Source organism: Rutilus rutilus (assembly GCF_951802725.1).
Source record: "Rutilus rutilus genome assembly, chromosome: 3".
NCBI lineage: Eukaryota > Metazoa > Chordata > Actinopteri > Cypriniformes > Leuciscidae > Rutilus > Rutilus rutilus.
The window spans coordinates 6,087,019-6,105,673 of NC_140211.1; the positions used below are offsets into that span (position 1 = coordinate 6,087,019).

Consider the following 18,655-nt stretch of genomic DNA (forward strand, 5'->3'; position numbering starts at 1 on the left):
TATTCAAGCCAATACATTTATAGAAACAAGGATCAAAGCCACCTTTTCTTTCTTCTATTAGGAGTTGAAATGTCTTTTGCATCAAAAATTGCGTCCGTTAAAGTGTTGCACATTTATTTTCACAAACACAAAAAGGCAAAAACATGAAACATCCTTAAAATTCTTTCGGCCAATTCTTCCAAACATCGCTCAAGTATGTAATGTCTCCAATTCCTGTGGAATCTTACATGTTTTAAATCCGTATAATATCTTCCTTAGATTCCGATTTAGACAATTTTCTCATATTTGACAGCCAGACGGTGAGATAACTGCTTCTCCTTCTTCTCTTCAATCCCTTTAGCTAAAACAGCATATACTTGTATGAACATATGAGGAGGAGTGGCTTTAAAGCTAACTTCAAGTAAATTATACAAGGACAACTTTGAGTAAATGCAGTACAGGATAACTGCAAGTAAATTCTTGAATAATACAGCACTACACATAAAACAGAAATAAGATGAGAATAATAATACAAATTGAAAGCATATTAAATTGGCTCTTACAACATGTATTACACAGTTATGTAATACATTCATTAGGCTATATACCATCATAAAATACACATTGCATTCATATAAATAGATTAGTCTGTGTGGGATTTTTTTTTTTTTTTTTCTCCACTGTTATTTCTAAGCCTTAACTGGCACAAAATACAGTGCATCACAGACAGGGCTTAGATTAAGCCAGGATTAGGTCATAGTTCAATTAGGCGTTTAAGTAATTTTTATAAACATGCCTTAGAAAAATGCATTACTGGTGTGCATCTTAAGACAAAACAAATGCACTGACATGTTTTAAGATCAGTCAGTGCAAGTTTCTTTCAGTTGAAATAGCTCAGATTTACATTTTAGTCTAGGACTAGACTTAAGCCTTGTCTGTGAAACCGGGGGACAGTGTATCACAGACAGGGCAGGACTTAGGCTGAGGCTGGCAAACTCACATACAAATGACCTCAGAACATCATTATGGAGTAGCACAAAATACACACTTTAAATATGCTTGAATTTTAATAGATTTCTGTAGTGGCTGGGCCGGATCAACACCGAATCTGAAAAGTGGCTTTAGATGGAGCAAAAACAGCAATGAGACATAATGGCAATGAGACGGGAGGGAGCGCTCAAAACTCTTCAGATCGCATTATTTAGTGGAACATTAATATAAACTGTCATCCTCTGAAAAGAATATTGAGGCGTGAACATGAGAATGTATCAATATCTTTCTAAATGTGCGCTCTTTTGGGCTGGAGCTGTTTAAAGTAGCCATAAGATCACAAATTAATCAGAGCAGACGTGATTCAATAAGTGTATCCTCCTTATATGTAAAATTATTAAAAATACCAGTTTATGCAGTTTGATTACGGCCTCTTAGATCACAGTCGGAAACTATTAGCCCCGGCTGGCCCGTTTATATTAAAGTCCATAAACAGGCAAAGGTCATACACAAGCAAACAATAACCGAGTTAAGGGCTGAGGCGAACAGAGAAATCCAACTGAACGAGCAGAGAATCAGGACATCCAGGAAACAAACTTTTAGAAATGCAGTTAAGACACGTCACACTTTGCGATGAATGACTGAATTGACCAGGCTTATAAAGGGTGACCTAACAAGGTTAATGAGACACAGCTGAAAACAATGAGTGCTGATGAGTTCGGGCAAAGGATTATGGGTAATGAAGTCCATGACAGAGTGGCACTGGTCTGGGATTGAGTGCCCTCTGGTGGCTATCAAGGGCTCTCCAGCTGGTGATCGTGACAATACTGAGATTTAGTGAAATCAACACCTTATAAACAACATCCCACAACTTTTCATCAATTATTAATTAGTTTTGTTTTTTCATTTATTTACTCACCCTCATGTACGACTTTCTTCTTCTGTGGATCATAAAATAAGTTATTTGGAAAAATGTATCTGTGTTTTTGTCCACACAATGTAACTGAAAAAAAAAAAAAAAATCCTTCAAAATATATATATTTGTTCCACACAAGAAAGAAATTCAAACAGGTTTGAACAAAATGAGGGTCAGTAAATTTCGGCAGAATATGAATTTTTAAATGAACTATTCCTTTAATACAGAGCTCTGAAAGGGAAATGGTGGAGGAATAATATGAGACAGGAGGAAAAAAATATTGCAACGCTTTTAAATTCACTTACAAAACTTTGTTGCTCAATAATGTTCTTGTGTTTCTGTTTTTCAGCGTCACATTCAGGTCAGATTTCTGTCCTCAAAATCCTCAGTTTTCTTCTGGCAGCTTCTCCGTATCTGATAGCGACAGTCGTGCTGCTTTATAAATGTTACAGAGCGAGAGGTAAAACTTCTGTCTGACACACACACACACACTCACACTATATATATATATATATATATATATATATATATATATATATATATATATATATATATATATATTTAAAAAAATTCATGAAAGAGTGAAAAAAAAAAAAACATAAGACATGTCCGTGTAAATGTTGAAACTGTTTTTTGTGTGTATTTCACAGTTTCAACTGCTGAAGATCAGATTCAGTTCACCGTAAGAGAGGAAGAAACTTCAACCTGATATTAATGAGCTGCAATAAACGAGCCTGACGAAATACTTTTTTTTTTTAAACGCAAACTTTTAAAAACGGGTTTCAAAGTGCAAGTTTTTGAAACCGAGACCCTTATCATCTCCGTGTAAATACAAAAATGCCAATTTGTGAAAACAGTGACATCATGCACATGCGTAGGCTATTGCGTGTTTAGTCTATAAGCTTTTTTAAATGAAAGGTTCCTTACAACAGACTCAAGGATGATATATGTTTTCGAAGCCTTTGTGTTCAAAGGTTTTGACATTTTCTTAAAGGATGTAAAAGTGACTTTATATCAGAGGGGAACATTCTAAGATTGGGATTACAGTGAATCTTTCTGGCTTTGTGAAGATTAAATTTATCTAGAGGATAAAGTAATGATACAGTATTATCAAGATTAACATCCTTAGAATGAAAAAAACAAAAACAGGATAGATTATGTAATTTGTGTCCATAGGCCTGTGCGGTCAGCTCGAGTGAACTATAGTAAAATAATGTGTTTACAAAGTCACATCGCCAACTACTTTTTCTGTTTATTTATTTATTTGATTGGGACAGTGCATGTTAATGAACAAACATGTAATATATGCATGTAAACAAGCCGGATTGTAGCCAAAGGCTAATTTCCATCCGTAGTCCCACGGGCTCCTTGTCTGCCATGCGTAATACAGCGTTATTAGTCGTTTTTTACGGATCCGTGTGAATAGGGATCATTTTGATAACGTTGTCATCTGTACAAAGAAAAACGTTTCTGTTTTTAGCACATCTGTTTTTAGTACCCTTGTTCTCCAGAGTGCAGTGGAAATCCTCCAGTAGGTGGCGGAAAATCACTGTCAATGAGTGAGTCATTGAACCTCATTCAAATTAGGGCTGCACGATTAATCGTGATTATGAAATCACTGATGTACGGCTCTGTAAACACTGTGAGTTTGAGTCACTTATAACGTGCATTTGAAAAAGCAACACGTGTCAAACATCTTTCCAAACACGAGAAGCATTTATGAACCTCTTGTCCAACAAAAGACAACATTTAATAACATGCTTTTACTCCAAACTCACTTCATAACGACAGTTGAGCTCATCCTTCTCATCCGATCAGCCGTTCTGCACTGACAATCTGCGCATAAAATAATCGCAGCCTTTGCCAAATCAGGTGCGGTTTCAAGTGATTAATCGTGCAGCCCTAATTAAAATAATTCTTTCAGAAATTATTTAATTATGTGTTGCTCAGACGAGCAACTGTTCTCATGTGGCTTTGTTTAAAACTATTTTCATTTAGCAAAAAAAAAAAAAAAAGACAATGTGTCTATAATGTAAGTAACATAATATTTACTTGTTTATTAAACCGTTCTATAACAATATCACACTTGAAATATGATTTTCCAAGAAAAACAGCACTCTTGCTCTTTACTCTTATTGCTTGCCTATATCACAAATAAAAATCAGGAACTCAAATAAAGTAATATAAAACTCATATAAAAATCAGGAACTCATCATTGGACATTCCCAATTTTTTTGTGATTTTTGTGTTTATAAACTCGTGAAAACTATTTTTGTCATAAACTGTAAAAAAAAAAAAAAAAATGTTGTGTATGTTCTTCCAATAGCTTGACAATGATCTCATGTTGCTTGTTCTAGATCACTCGTCTCAGTAATTAGTAAACATGCCAGTTTTATTCTGTATCAAATGTTCTGTATAAACAAATGACAAAATAAATAAGTGTGGATTTTTACTCATTTGGATTTGCTCTTTTGAACAATTGTTAGAACCCTGATCGAACTCAAATTCCTGTGTATTTCTAGTAATCCTGAAGATCTTGAGTTTGTTCAGGTGTTTTTCATTATAGGGTTTGGGCTAAACTCTAGTGGATCTCGAGGGCCAGAGTTTCCCACTGGTTTATTTAATGTAACATCAGTGCTCTTTAAATAGTTGGTTCACCCAAAAATTAAAAAAAATTAAAGCACATTCATGTCGTTCCAGAACCCGTCGATCATTGAACCTGGAAGCGCTGCACTGTGTTTAGAGACGTATTCTCGTCGCTTCATAACATTAAGGTTGAACCACTGGAGTCACATGGACTATTTTAACGATGTCTTTACTACCTTTCTGGGCCTTGAAAGTGGTCGTTGTATTGCTGTCTATGTGGGGTCAGAAAGCTCTCAGATTTGAGATTTGAGGCCAGCAGCCGTATCACCCTGTAGCCCAAGACTGGTTTCCCACTGAAGCTCAGCAGGGTTGAGTCTGGTCAGTTCCTGGAAGGGAGACTCCTGGGTAAACCAGGCTTCTGTTGGAGAAGTGTTAGTGAGACCAGTAGGGGGCGCTGCTCATCCTGGGGTCTATATGGGTCTCTGATGCCCCAGTGTAGTGTTGGGGACACTATACTGTCAAAGAGCAATGAGACGTTAAACCGAGGTCCTGACTCTCTGTGGTCAATTAAAAAACCCATAGCACTTCTCGTAAAGAGTAAGGGTTTAACCCCGGTGTCCTGGAGCCACAGTCCTTCCATTGGCCCTTATCAATCATGGCCTCCTAATAACCCCCATCCACTGAATCGGCTTTATCACTCTCTCTCCTCTCCAGCTGTAGCTGGTGTGTGTGTGTGTGTGTGTGTGTGTGTGTGTGTGTGTGTGTGTGTGTGTGTGTGTGTGTGTGTGTGTGTGTGTGTGTGTGTGTGTGTGGTGAGCGCACTGCTGCCGTTGTACTGTAGCTGCATCATCCCAGTGGTTGCTATTCCCCTGACTGGAATGTAAAGCGCTTTGGGTGTACAGTAGTATAAAAAGCGTTATATAAATGCCTCATTCATTTCATCAGAAAGATCTTCATTTGTATTCTGTAGATGAACGAAGGTCCTACAGGTTTGTAACGACATGAAGGTGATTAATGACAGAAACTTCATTTGTGGCTGAACTAACCCTTTAAGGGAGAATATAGTGGCTCTTAAAAGAGTCTTTGGGTTCCCTGATCAGACAGCCGAGCTGCTAAACACATTTATGCTCGTGTGAGGGATGATATTTTACGTGGATACTGGAACAGGCCTTAAAGGTTGTATCAGCGATTTCAGGCCCAAAAAAGGCCCAAACATAAATGATCACATTCATCTAATCTTTCCTAACGATCTTCCGCCCATAAGCAGGTCGTCAAAAAAAACGCGTCTCTGTAGGCAGCCTAGGCTCTGAGATCTGCACACAAAAACAATCGGTTTCACCAACACTCAAAACCAAAATAAATAGTGTTCCAACCAATCACCGACAGGGGGCGGGTGTTGTGAGGTTTTGCGCTCGTGTTCTCCGACTTAGCGTGCAGCCGTGCACGAGCGCAAAACCTCACAACTCCTGTCTGTGATTGGTTGGAACACTATTTATTTTGGTTTTGAGTGTTGGTGAAACCAATTGTTTTTGTGTGCAGATCTCAGAGCCTAGGCCTATATATATATCTGTTACTTTGAGCTATTCTGAATAGCCTAATGGTAAAATGTAAATATACTTGACTGTATTGATGCGGTTTTGACTGACATTTTTTGTAATAATACAGAAAACATTTTAAAAAATAGTCTTTAGTCTTTAATGCCATTATGTTTGACATTTAAGAGAGTTTGTGAAATTCTGATAATAATCTAAATATTCTCATTTCTCGTATGGAACATCACAGTCGAGACACATTGATTGCTTTGATTTTAGTTGTTCTCTTCCACAAACTGGAAGAAAAGTTGGAAGTAGACATTAAAAGAGCAGCATAATAAAAATGATTATAAAATGAAATAGTTAAATGTTGTAATGGAAAATTTTGATTTTCATTGATTTACAGTATTGATTTTCATTGATTTACAGTAAGACATTGAAATGACCCTTGCTGGACTGTACGTGGTCTGCCAACATATGACTAATGTGTGTGTGTTTTTAAACACTGGGAAACAGGTGAGACGTCAGGAGGAGGCAGATTGAAAAGGTCCAATTTAGAACTTGTGAGTTTGTAAGAATGAACTCAGCAGGATTAGATCACTAGCAGAGAAAACCTTCCCTTGTTTAGATAAGAGCCTGTGAGCAGGAAACCTTGAGACAAAGGTATAAAAGCTGCTCTGCCCTCCCTCCTGTGGTCGCACTTGTTTCACAGACTGTACTGGTGACTTCTGTGTGGCAGCTGGGCCTTCTTGCAAGAATAAATACTTTTCGAAAAGACGATTTGACTCAGAAATGTCTCTTACGGATGGCTGTTTAATGAATATTTTTTGCCACAATAATGTTTAACTGTGTTACTCAATATGATGTCCTCTTCATGACATACACACTATACGTGAAATGGATTTGACATTAAAGATTTATAAATAGGCTTCCGGTGACGTCATGGTTGGAACAACAGATGCTTATGAGAGGTTCGGGCTGTGTTACATGAATCAGTATAAATACAAAGATGGCATTGCTTAATTTAATTACCTACAACATAAAAGGAATAAACAACCCAATTAAAAGAAAAAAGATACTGGGACAGTTGAAGAATATGCAGTGCTCTATAGCCTTACTTCAAGAAACTCACCTCACAGAAACAGAACACCAAAAATGTAAAAGAGATTGGGCTGATCAGGTTTACAGTAGCTCTTATGGGAAATGTAAAAAGAGGGGTTTAGCTATACTATTTAGTAGGTCTGTGTACTTTCATTGTGAAAAGGTTTTCAAGGATACAGAGGGTCGTTATGTTATGGTCATAGGAAGGATTGCTGGTTTTAAATGAACTCTTTTGAATGCCTATGCACCAAATGAAGATTGTCCAAAAAATTTCAAAAAGCTTGCACATTTGGTAGCAGATCATGGGGAAGGCTTTTTTTTTAATGGGTGGGGACTTGAATTGCGTACTGAATAATAGAATAGATAAATTACCATCATCCTCAAAACCTCAAAGCAGAATGTCGAAAAGTCTAATGAATATGATGAAGGAATTAGGGTTGATAGATGCTTGCCGCCACCTTCATCCAAAAGAGAGAGACTTCACCTTTATGTCACAAGTGCATGGAAGCTACTCACGGCTGGATCATTTTTTGGTGTCCAAAAAGGACACATACCGAGTTAAAAACTGTGTTATTGAGCCAATAACCACTTCAGATCATAGCCCAGTACGAATGACACTTGATTTGGGATTGGAGCCGTGTATGAAGTATTGGAGAATTAATGTTTCATTATTGACAGATGTTAATATAAGAGAAGAAATAAGGTCAGCAATAATGGAATATTTTGGCAATGGAGTGGTCTCACCTACTGTTCAATGGGACGCAGGAAAAGCCACAGCAAGGGGGAAAATAATATCTATAGGATCAAAGTTAAAGAAAGACAGACTTAAAAAACAAGTAGAATTAGAAACTGAAATCAAGAGATTAGAAAATGAACATAAACGAAGTGGAAAACAAGAAGTATTTAATAAACTTAAAGAGAATAGAACCAAGTTAGATGAGATTCTGACCTATAAGGCAGAGGGTGCCCTTAGGTTTATTGATAGAAAATACTATGAATTGGGAAACAAGGCTAGCAGGTTATTACCATTTCAACTACAGAAAGCACAAGCTAGTCGAACAATTCCTAAAATTAAACAACCTCATTCCAACGATGTCGAAACTAGCCCAAAAGCAGTAGCAAATACCTTTGCCAAATATTATGAACAATTGTATAAGGGTCAACATCAGGAATTGAAAGAAGAAAAAATACATGATTTCTTTAAAAATCTTAAATTAGACAAGCTGACGGCGGATGAAGCCTCTGCGTTAGTAGAGCCAATTAGAGAAAAGGAGGTGAAAGAAACAATTATTAAATTAAAAAATAGCAAAACGCCAGGAATAGACGGGTTTGCAGGAGAATATTATAAAGTGTTTGTTGATGATCTCACTCCGGTATTATGTAAGTTATATAATTATGTGTTAAATTCAGGGAACCCTCCAGAGTCATGGTCTGAGGTTATCATCACAGTCCTGCATAAGGAAGGAAAAGATCCATTGCAGTGTTCTAGCTATCGTCCTATTAGCCTCCTGTGTGTGGATTATAAAATATTAACATCTATTTTAGCAACTAGAGTACAAAAATACATTAGGAAATGAGTAAAACCAGATCAGGCAGGGTTCATTTCAGGTCGCCAAGGGACAAATAATATAAGGAGAGCATTAAACCTGCAGCCACTCATGGCAAAGGGTACTCAAACGTCAATGCTCCTCAGCTTAGATGCTGAGAAAGCATTTGATCGGGTAGATTGGCAATTTTTAGAACAAACATTAACTGAGATGGGCTTCAGTGAAACATTTACCTTTTGGTTTTGGCTGTTGTACAAGAACCCCAAATCAAAAATTAGAGTTAAAGGACATTGCTCTGACTTTTTTGATATAGAGAGAGGCGTAAGTCAGGGTGATTCTCTCTCACCCATTCTCTTTGCTCTCAGTATCGAGCCTCTAGCGGAGGCAATAAGACAGGATGTCCAGATTGAGGGGGTTGAGGATGGTAATAAAATTTCCCTTTTCGCTGACGATATCCTGCTCTTTATAAAACATCCCCTTACTTCAATACCTCGACTACAATGCCTAAAAGATTATGGAGACATTTCTGGATACAAAATTAATCAAAATAAATCAGAGGCAATGATGATATCAGGAATATGGCCTAAACAACTAAACGAGATGGTGTCATTTCCTGGTCTAAACAAGGATTTAGGTACTTGGGGGTTATTATCTCACCAGAAACTACAAGACTTTTTGAGGCAAACTATAATAAGCTAATTAATCAAATAAGGAGTGATCTAGTTCGTTGGGAAGTTCTTCCTTTGTCTCTGTTTGGCAGAGTTGAGACCGTAAGGATGAACCTGCTCCCACATTTCCTATTTCTATTCCAGTCGTTGCCCATAAGAGTTCCAATTTCCACTTTTAATATGTTAAACAAATTCATTTCCCAATTTATATGGCAACACAAAAGACTCAGAATTAAACTTAAAACACTTCATCTGGCTAAAAATAAAGGAGATTTGGCTTTGCCAAATATAAAATTGTATTATTGGGCAGCTCAACTAGCAGCAACTTGTGACTTGGATCAGTGGAGATGAGGAAGCAAAGTGGACTCGAATAGAGCAAGGGGAAGTTAAGGGTGCACAACTGTCTGCCCTACCCTTTATGGATCTGAAACATGTCAATAAAATGAAGATTGAAAATGAATGGATAAAACATACAATAAAGGTATGGGCAGAAGTAAAGAAAATGCTTAAGGATGTTGGATCAATTTCTCGAGCTATGCCCATAGTGGGTAATGTAGATTTTCCACCTTCAATGTGTGACCATGGTTTAGGAGATGGGCAGTTAAAGGCCTCTTTATTTTTAATCAGCTCTTTGAAGAAACACACTTAAAGTCTTTCACACAACTTCAGGAACAATTCGATCTTCCCTCAAGTGATTTTTATAGATATTTGCAAATAGGCATTACATTACAAACCATAAGGAAAAAGAAAGATCCTTGCGTATTGGAAAAATGTTAAAGAAGAGATGGAGAAAATTGTAAAAAGAGAAGTTCCCTCAAATGTACAGTTTTTCTTACTGGGTGTTATATCAGTTCATGTTTTCAATGCTGACCAAAGATATATTTTACGTGTATTACCACTAATTGCCAAAAAAAAAAAAAAAGTCTGTGAAATCACCAACTGTAACTGAATGGAAACTATACTAAAACAGATTGATATGATGGAAAAAATTACTGCATCATTACAATTGAAAACTGACCTTTTTAATCAGATATGGCACATGGTTAAAGAACATTTAAATCTATGAATTAAAAAAAGTGTTGTTTTTTTTATATATTTTATATCATTATATGGCTGTATATTATTGTATCATGTTTGTTGATATGTGAACATTCATATTAGGTGCAGCAATATATATATATATATACATAATATTTATTATTATTATTCTCTGTATTATTCTTATTTTATCACTTGTCTCAGATAATGTTCCTTTTGTTTTGTGCTATGAAAAAGATAAATTTAAAAAAATTAAAAAGACTTATAAATAAATAAATAAAACCAGACAGAGAGCTTGAACATACTGTTTGACTCTCATATGAGTGTTAAAATTCACCCACTATTCTATTCATTTAAATCACATTAAGGTTGACAAATCAAAATGTGTGAACAACTAGTGAAAAATCAATAGTGCAACACACAGACCTCTGATATACTATAGTAAAAAAACATCTGAAACTGATTAAATCTGTATTTTATGAGGGAAGAGGAAGATGAACTATCTCAGTTACTACTGTAAACATCAGAGACAAGAAGCCGGATTGTCAAAAAAAATAAAAAAAACCACATTCAAATATAAATGTTAATGATAATAATGTTTTTGCATTCACAACATTTGCTGAAGACAAATGTTAAATGTTTTTTTTTTTTAAGTACTTTATCTTACAGCAAAAATACAAAATTAAACCCTTGAAATAAGTCGATTTTATGTTATGACATGAATTTTAGTCTGGGAGCTTAAACCTTGTCTGCGAAACCAGCCATAAATGTCTTATATCTTATGTTCTACAACATCTTCCTCTATATAGATAATTAAATCTACAATTCAAATGCTCTTAAAATGAGAACATGAGAAGAAAAAAAAAGAAGAAAAAAACACTCTTAAGGACAATATGTGTGGCTCTTAAAAGAGCCTTTGTGTTGTGTGTTGAGCTGACTCCTCTACTTTGAGCTGGTGTATTTGGTCACAGCCTTTGTGCCCTCAGACACGGCGTGTTTGGCCAGCTCTCCGGGCAGCAGCAGACGCACGGCGGTCTGGATCTCTCTCGATGTGATGGTGGAGCGCTTGTTGTAGTGAGCGAGACGAGACGCTTCACCGGCGATGCGCTCGAAGATGTCGTTGACGAAAGAGTTCATGATTCCCATCGCCTTGGAGGAGATCCCGGTGTCGGGATGAACCTGCTTCAGGACTTTGTACACGTAGATCGCGTAGCTCTCCTTCCTGGACTTTCTGCGCTTCTTTCCGCCCTTGCCGGCGGTTTTAGTGACAGCCTTCTTCGAGCCCTTCTTGGGTGCGGACTTCGCTGGTTCAGGCATGATGATTCAATCAGAAAACCTCAAAGACCAAAAATGCTGTGATACTAGGCTACAGGCGGGCTTTTATGCACTGCTCTATGCTAATTTCCAAAGGGAAGTACGGCCTTCTCTGATTGCTAGTTTTCCTGGACCAACCCATAGAATGATTTCATTGGTTATATTAAACGTTCCTTGACTTGTGGGACACCCAATCACAGGCTTTAAATGTTAATCCCGCCCATCGCCTTATGTCCTACTACCATCCCCCATTACATCATGTTTCTTTATTTCATTTTCCCGCATTTTTCGTAATGCAATGCACTGCAGTAATACATATCGAAGGTACAATATTGATCATTTCAGTTTAATCAACTTGAAAACAATAAAATACAAATCTTATTGCAAAATTTACGAATATTATTACCATATTTAATTGGCACATAAAGACCAGTGAGAAATGTTATAGTAACGATTCGATTACTCAATGTTAACAATAACTAACTCATTATCTCGTTGAACTCCACTTAATCTAGTTTTTAACCACTTGGAAACTTGTTCTTTGTGTGTAAATGTGTGTGGCTCTTAAAAGAGCCGTTGGGTTTTTCTTCTTCGTGGATCTCTTAACCCCCGAACCCGTACAGAGTGCGTCCCTGTCGCTTCAGCGCGTACACAACATCCATGGCGGTGACGGTCTTTCTCTTGGCGTGTTCAGTGTAAGTCACAGCATCACGAATAACGTTCTCCAGAAACACCTTCAACACACCGCGAGTCTCTTCATAGATCAGGCCAGAAATACGCTTGACGCCGCCACGTCGAGCAAGACGACGAATAGCGGGTTTAGTGATTCCCTGGATATTATCGCGAAGAACCTTTCGGTGACGCTTAGCGCCTCCTTTCCCGAGTCCTTTACCGCCTTTTCCTCTTCCAGACATGACTGCAGATACTCTTCAAATCACAACTATATATGAAGGAAAAACCACTGGGGAAGAGGAGTTTATAGTCGGCTAGCGGACCTAGTTGAAACCACATTCATGGGCGGTTCTAGTACGTCACCAGTTGCGCATTACCAAGTCGAGGTCAGTCTTTTGATGCCTTATACTAGTGGAAATAAGTGGAATTTAAGTAATATTAATAATTCTGTATAACTAGGGCTTCAGTCATTTTGACCCGCGAGGGAAGATTTACAGGTGGGAGAGGATGAGGGTTAATAACTATACATACAAACGATATAACTAAATATAATATAATATTATATTCATTTCCTTACATTTGCTTTTGGATTTAAATAATATATAAAAATAGCATTTTATAAGACCACCATGGCATATAGAAGTTCCTATTTAAAAACACCGTAATATGGAAATCATCTTTCATTGAGTCTTTTAAGGTTTGTATGACAGCTGTGGATTTCAGCGCGCTCTCCGCGGATGCGGCGGGTCAGCTGATGTCTTTGGTGACTCTCTTGGCGTGGATGGCGCACGAGTTGGTGTCCTGGACCTGGCCAATGGCTGTGCGCCTCCTGCTTTCAAGATCAGTCTTTTTTTTCGGGTGCACAAAGACAACGCTAAGTCTTATATTTGTGTATCATAACCCATAATTGTTCGATTTATTTTAACTAATTTAAAAAAATTGAGACGTGAAAACGAATAAATAATCACATACAGTGCAAAAAATCTTTTCATAGCACAAAGGGGGAAAATAACCGCGCAGCGACATATGGTCATAATGCAGCGTGTTATTTGCTTTAAAAATTCTTAGATTTCATATACGTTTATTTTTAAAACAATATTAGCAACGTACGGTACAAAATTGATTTAATTCTATTCTGGGCTGATGCCACCTTAAATAGTGATACAATTTGTGAGATAACTCTCTCGGGGAGAAATTGGGTGGCTCTTAAAAGAGCCTTTGGTTTGAAGAGAAGCTTCCGTCAGTCTACTTGGCCTTCGCGGGCTTCTCGGTCTTCTTGGGCAGCAGCACGGCCTGAATGTTGGGCAACACACCACCCTGAGCGATGGTCACGCCACCCAGAAGCTTGTTCAGCTCCTCGTCATTGCGCACCGCCAGCTGCAGGTGTCGAGGGATGATGCGGGTCTTCTTGTTGTCCCGAGCGGCGTTTCCAGCCAACTCCAGGATCTCAGCGGTCAGATACTCGAGCACAGCGGCCAAATACACCGGAGCTCCGGCACCGACGCGCTGGGCATAGTTGCCTTTGCGGAGAAGCCTGTGAACACGGCCGACGGGGAACTGCAGTCCCGCCCTGGAAGAGCGACTCTTGGCCTTAGCGCGAGCCTTTCCCCCGGTTTTACCTCTTCCACTCATTACGATTAGAGTTTGTTTATGATTCGCGAGAGGAACAAATACAAATTAATGCAGTTGCAAGTTGTGAGGTGACTTATAAAAGAAAGCGTGACAGTCTCCTATTGGCTGAAATCTGAAAACATTCCCAGCCAATCAGTGATCTTCCCTCTGAACACCAAACCCCCTTTCTGCTGCTGACACTCAAACACGTCACGCTGTAGTTTCATTTAATGCCGCTTGTCTTCCTTTTAATGGGTGACTTTATTTTGATAATGCTGATAAAAATGTGTGATTACAAGTTAAACACTTCGGTCATTAAGCATAATAGCTTTAGTTTAAATGTATAAATATGTAAACATGTATAATATTTATTTATGTATAATATACATTTATGCATTAATACTTGAGACTTGATCAAAAACATAACATTCCCAAATGGGCCTGTTCATTTGCTTTCACTTGTAACATAAAGGAAAGCCAATGTCACTTTTGACCAATGAAATAACACTCTTTACTATTAACTAGTGGGTGGCTTTTAAAATAGTTTATTTTTTATAAAACAAGTAAAAGACTGAGTTTATTTCTTTTTGGCTGCTGTCTTTTTAGGCTTGGCTGCTTTAGGTTTGGCCATTTTGGGTTTGGTTAAGGCTTTGCTGGTTTCTTTGTCTTCTTAAGGCTCTTCGTTGCCTTTTTAGCAGCGGTTTTCTTCACCTTCTTCAAAGATTTCTGAGCGGCGGGTTTCTTTGCTGCTGCAGTTTTGGTCTTCTTAGCGGCAGCGGGTTTCTTGGCTTTAGGAGCCGCTTTCTTGGCGGGTTTTGTCTTGGTCTCGCTCTGTTTCTTGTTGAGTTTGAGGAGCCGGAGGCGCCGGTCCCTTTAGTCTGGACTAGGATGCCTTTATCTGTCTGTGTAACTTTAAGAGAAAGATAGATGCAAAAGGTTTATAACTCAGTTCAGAATGACACCTTTTTTTCTTCACTGTTTCCGCCAAGGCAGTACGGTTTTAACTCTTGTAGCTGTTGTGTATTAGTTGTCTATACTGATTACACTGAATTCGGGTAGGATTGGATTTTGTACCTAATCTTACATATTTATCTCAATATATAGGCTAATCATAATCTGTTGAACACTTATTATAGTTTTTTCTATATATGCATTTATTGAGGTTTAATAACCATAAAAGTGATATCGACCAACGTTGGCAGCCCTTTAAATAAATGTCATTGTTCTCAGTCTAAATGAGTTCAGTTTCTCTCAGGTGGTTTCGCAGTAACTTTATAGCGGAAGTCACAGTATGTTGTGGGTTCTAACTTTTCAGAGGCCATGGGTGGGAGAAAACTGAAATTAGATTTACAGCAAAACACATCACTTATTGTTGCAGAGGCTTCTTTCAGCTCACTGAAGATGTTGTCACTTTAGCAGCTGCTTGTAGAGCGAATATGACTGTTAAAGTCTTGAGTTTAAGAGGCTTTGTTAAAAAGGTCATTAGTTATAAACCTTCTGATTACATCTATTTTTTTTTTTTTTTTTTTTACCTTCCTACCTGCCTACCTACCTACATTTTCTTTCTTTTGTTCTTCTTCTTTTATTATTATTATTATTATTATTATTTATGGGAACAAACACATATACAGGCTATACCCTGTAACGCAAAGTTGGGATGTGGCCCAGAAAGATAAAAAAAACAATAGGTGTCGGAGGAAAAGATGCACGAGAGACTAGAGATTGCGTATCTTCCCCGTGTTTAATACAAGTACTTAAACGTCACACTCGTCCGCATACATGGGGATCGAGTGAGAAAAAGTAACATACAAACAAACATCCAACTCTGGTCACAAAATATAAAAAGGAAATAAAAGAAAGAGTAGCGGTAGAGCGGTTATCTCCTCTCATCACCCGTCAAACCTACAACTGACGCTCTACGCACATGCGCAGTTCCCATTTCACCCCATATTAACCCAAAAACACAAAGTGACCGTTACAACCCCCATAAGGGAAACTGCTAATATCTGAGATATGTGGTGACAAATAAACAGGTTATTCCCAAATATCTACTGACCAAGTCTCTTTCCGGACACTTAAAGACGATTGTGCTTTCAAAAGCCAACCTATTTCTTCAGGCCTAATAAAAGAGTTAAGCTCATAGTCGTGGTTTGACTTCTGCTCTGTTTCTGCCCTGTGGTTTTAACCAGAGTAGAGGAAACATTTATGCATGATCTGCATCTTTAGTTTCATAAACCTCAAAATATCATCACAACATCAAAGATTCAAAGAATTCTGTGTCATTTTCATTGACTTCCCTTTTTTTTCTTCTCTAAAAGGAGGGCAGTGAGAAAGGTTTGTCTAAGTGATGAGAGATGTCACTTCTTAACTACCCTTTCCCACTACTATCCTTTTAGAGAATACATAAACATGGCTTTAACCCTCTAATGGCATGAATTTTTATTTTGTGAGGGAAAAAAAGTTCACCCCATTTTTTGGGAGCTTGAGGGTCCCTGATAATATATTCATCATAAAATGTGTCCAACCAATCACAAACATCAAACAATCAAATAAACAAACTACTACTAATTATATCTAATACCTCATGTATAAATGTTTCTCACATTTCATATACATATATAAACCAAATACACATGCACATGCATACACACATTACTTTACTGACTGACCCCTAACTGACCCCTGACCCCCTAACTGACCCCTGACCTCCCAACTGTCTCTCAAGCCGGATTCAGGGATCCTTTCTTCCTGACTCTCCTCAAGCTCACTGTCAGAGGGATTGACCCGGTCATGTTCCTTCCGCCCATAAAATATTATTGTGTCCAATTCCTGTAAGTATCAGTAAAAACATTTCAAGTCATGTCAGAAAGATGGTAATTACGAGTTGAACGCACATGAACTGCACCACAAAGTCATAATTACAAGTGGGAAGCAATGGCGGAAACAAATAGTTTTCAATCATAAATGTATTTCTGAATACTGACAGTATACAATGTAGTTTTTACGCATTATGTGTATTGTCAATGAAGACGAGAGATAAAGTTTACCAGAGCACACTCATTCAGACATGAGCTGAAGGGCTTGAGTGACCAAACTACATTACCCAGCATTCTCTGCAGCATACTACTACTACTACTACTACTACTACTACTACTACTACTACTACTACTGCTGCTGCTGCTGCTCCTACTACTACTACTACTACTACTACTACTACTACTACTACTACTACTGCTGCTGCTGCTGCTGCTCCTACTACTACTACTACTACTACTACTACTACTATTACTACTACTATTACTACTACTACTACTACTACTACTACTATTACTACTACTACTGCTGCTGCTGCTGCTGCTCCTACTACTACTACTACTACTACTACTACTACTACTACTACTACTACTGCTACTACTGCTGCTGCTGCTGCTCCTACTACTACTACTACTACTACTAATAATAATAATAATAATAATAACTAGATTAAAAAGTTCGTTGAGACAAACTTTAAGTTGGCTTGAGAAAGTTTGGACCAGAAAGTTTGGAAAGAAAGAAAGTAGTTTTAAGTTTAAATTAGTTTTAAGTTTAAATTAGGTGGTTGCTAGGATGTTCTGGGTGGTTGCTATGGTGTTGCTAGTTAGTTGCTAGGGTATTCTGGGTGGTTGCTAGGGCATTGCTAGGTGGTTGCTAGGGTGTTCTGGGTGTTTTTTAGGCAGTTGTTTCTGGGTGGTTGCTGTGCTGTTAGGTGGTTGCTAGGGTGTTCTGGGTGGTTGCTATAGTGTTGCTAGGTGGTTGTTAAGGAATTTTGGGTGGTTGCTAGGGTGTTCCTGGCGGTTGCTATGGTGTTGCTAGGCGGTTATACACACATACATACACTAAGGCCCAATCCCAATTCTATTTTATACCCCTTCGCCTACCCCTAACCCTTCGCCTACCCCTAACCCTTCGCCTACACCTTACCCTTGCCCCTTGAAACAGAGTGGCAAGGCGTAGGGGTGAAAATATTCCCCTAAGAAATGGGACACCACTACTACACCGTTACACGTCATTATACGTCGTTGCGCCTACGTCACAGGAGATGCGCCAATGTTTATCACAAACTTCCAAGATGCCGTCGTCAGCTGTAGTCTTGCGTGAGTTACAGCCATTTTTTTGCATTTTTGTTCTGAAGTTCGCAGAAAACAACGGAGATGACGATATCTTCGATGCCTAATGCTGCGTTCACACCAAACGCGAATAGAGCATCTGGCGCGAGTGATTTCAATGTTAAGACGCGTTTACGCGCGTCTGGAGGTCTTGCGGCGCGAATGAGGCGTTTAGCGCGGCGTGGTGGACGCGAATTCGCCTCATTCGCACGCTTCGCTTCAAACTTTTGCTTTTTACACGCGTCATATTGTTAACGAACTTTAGCGATTTTTTTGCAACCGTTTATTTGAATAACATGACTGAATGTGAATACAAGATTGAATGTGACAAAGAAAATGATTATTGGCAGTCATGTTGCCTCTGTAGCCGGTGTATGCAGGTACATTTCTCATACCCCTTCGTTTGAAGTGTGGTCCCGAAAAATCTTCGTTTCAAGGGCTATCTGGCCCTTCCCCTTACCCCTACCCCTCCAACCAAAAGAGAATCGAGACAACCCTACCCCTTCACGGGAACGCGCAAAACGGAGGGGGCCAAGGGGTAGGGGCAAGGGGTGAA

General features: G+C 38.4%; 4 protein-coding genes across 4 annotated transcripts in view; 1 reads left to right on the forward strand and 3 right to left on the reverse strand.

Annotated features, from left to right (window-relative positions):
- Positions 1 to 3,905, forward strand: part of LOC311288465 (Fc receptor-like protein 5) — a 37,671-nt gene extending 33,766 nt beyond the window's left edge. The window contains exons 11-12 of the mRNA XM_084405883.1: positions 2,235 to 2,345; positions 2,536 to 3,905. Coding sequence (XP_084262009.1) covers positions 2,235 to 2,345; positions 2,536 to 2,594 — 170 coding nt within the window. The 3' untranslated portion in view covers positions 2,595 to 3,905. The remainder of the gene's footprint in view (positions 1 to 2,234; positions 2,346 to 2,535) is intronic.
- Positions 3,906 to 11,013: 7,108 nt separating this feature from the next.
- LOC311287738 (histone H2B-like) lies at positions 11,014 to 11,736 on the reverse strand. The gene has a single exon (XM_084404768.1). It carries the CDS (start codon positions 11,672 to 11,674, stop codon positions 11,300 to 11,302), a length of 375 nt encoding a protein of 124 aa, XP_084260894.1. The 5' UTR covers positions 11,675 to 11,736; the 3' UTR covers positions 11,014 to 11,299.
- Positions 11,737 to 12,273: 537 nt separating this feature from the next.
- On the reverse strand, positions 12,274 to 12,585 carry LOC311287749 (histone H4; the record flags this gene model as incomplete). The annotated part of the gene is made up of 1 exon (XM_084404779.1): positions 12,274 to 12,585. One exon carries the CDS (start codon positions 12,583 to 12,585, stop codon positions 12,274 to 12,276), a length of 312 nt encoding a protein of 103 aa, XP_084260905.1.
- Positions 12,586 to 13,465: 880 nt separating this feature from the next.
- LOC311287731 (histone H2A-like) lies at positions 13,466 to 13,975 on the reverse strand (the record flags this gene model as incomplete). Its single annotated transcript, XM_084404761.1, has 1 exon — positions 13,466 to 13,975. One exon carries the CDS (start codon positions 13,973 to 13,975, stop codon positions 13,589 to 13,591), a length of 387 nt encoding a protein of 128 aa, XP_084260887.1. The 3' UTR covers positions 13,466 to 13,588.
- Positions 13,976 to 18,655: the final 4,680 nt, after the last annotated feature.

Coding starts and splice junctions, on each gene's coding strand:
- LOC311287738 (XM_084404768.1), bottom strand. CDS start 11,674: ATGCCTGAACCAGCGAAGTCCGCACCCAAGAAGGGCTCGAAGAAGGCT.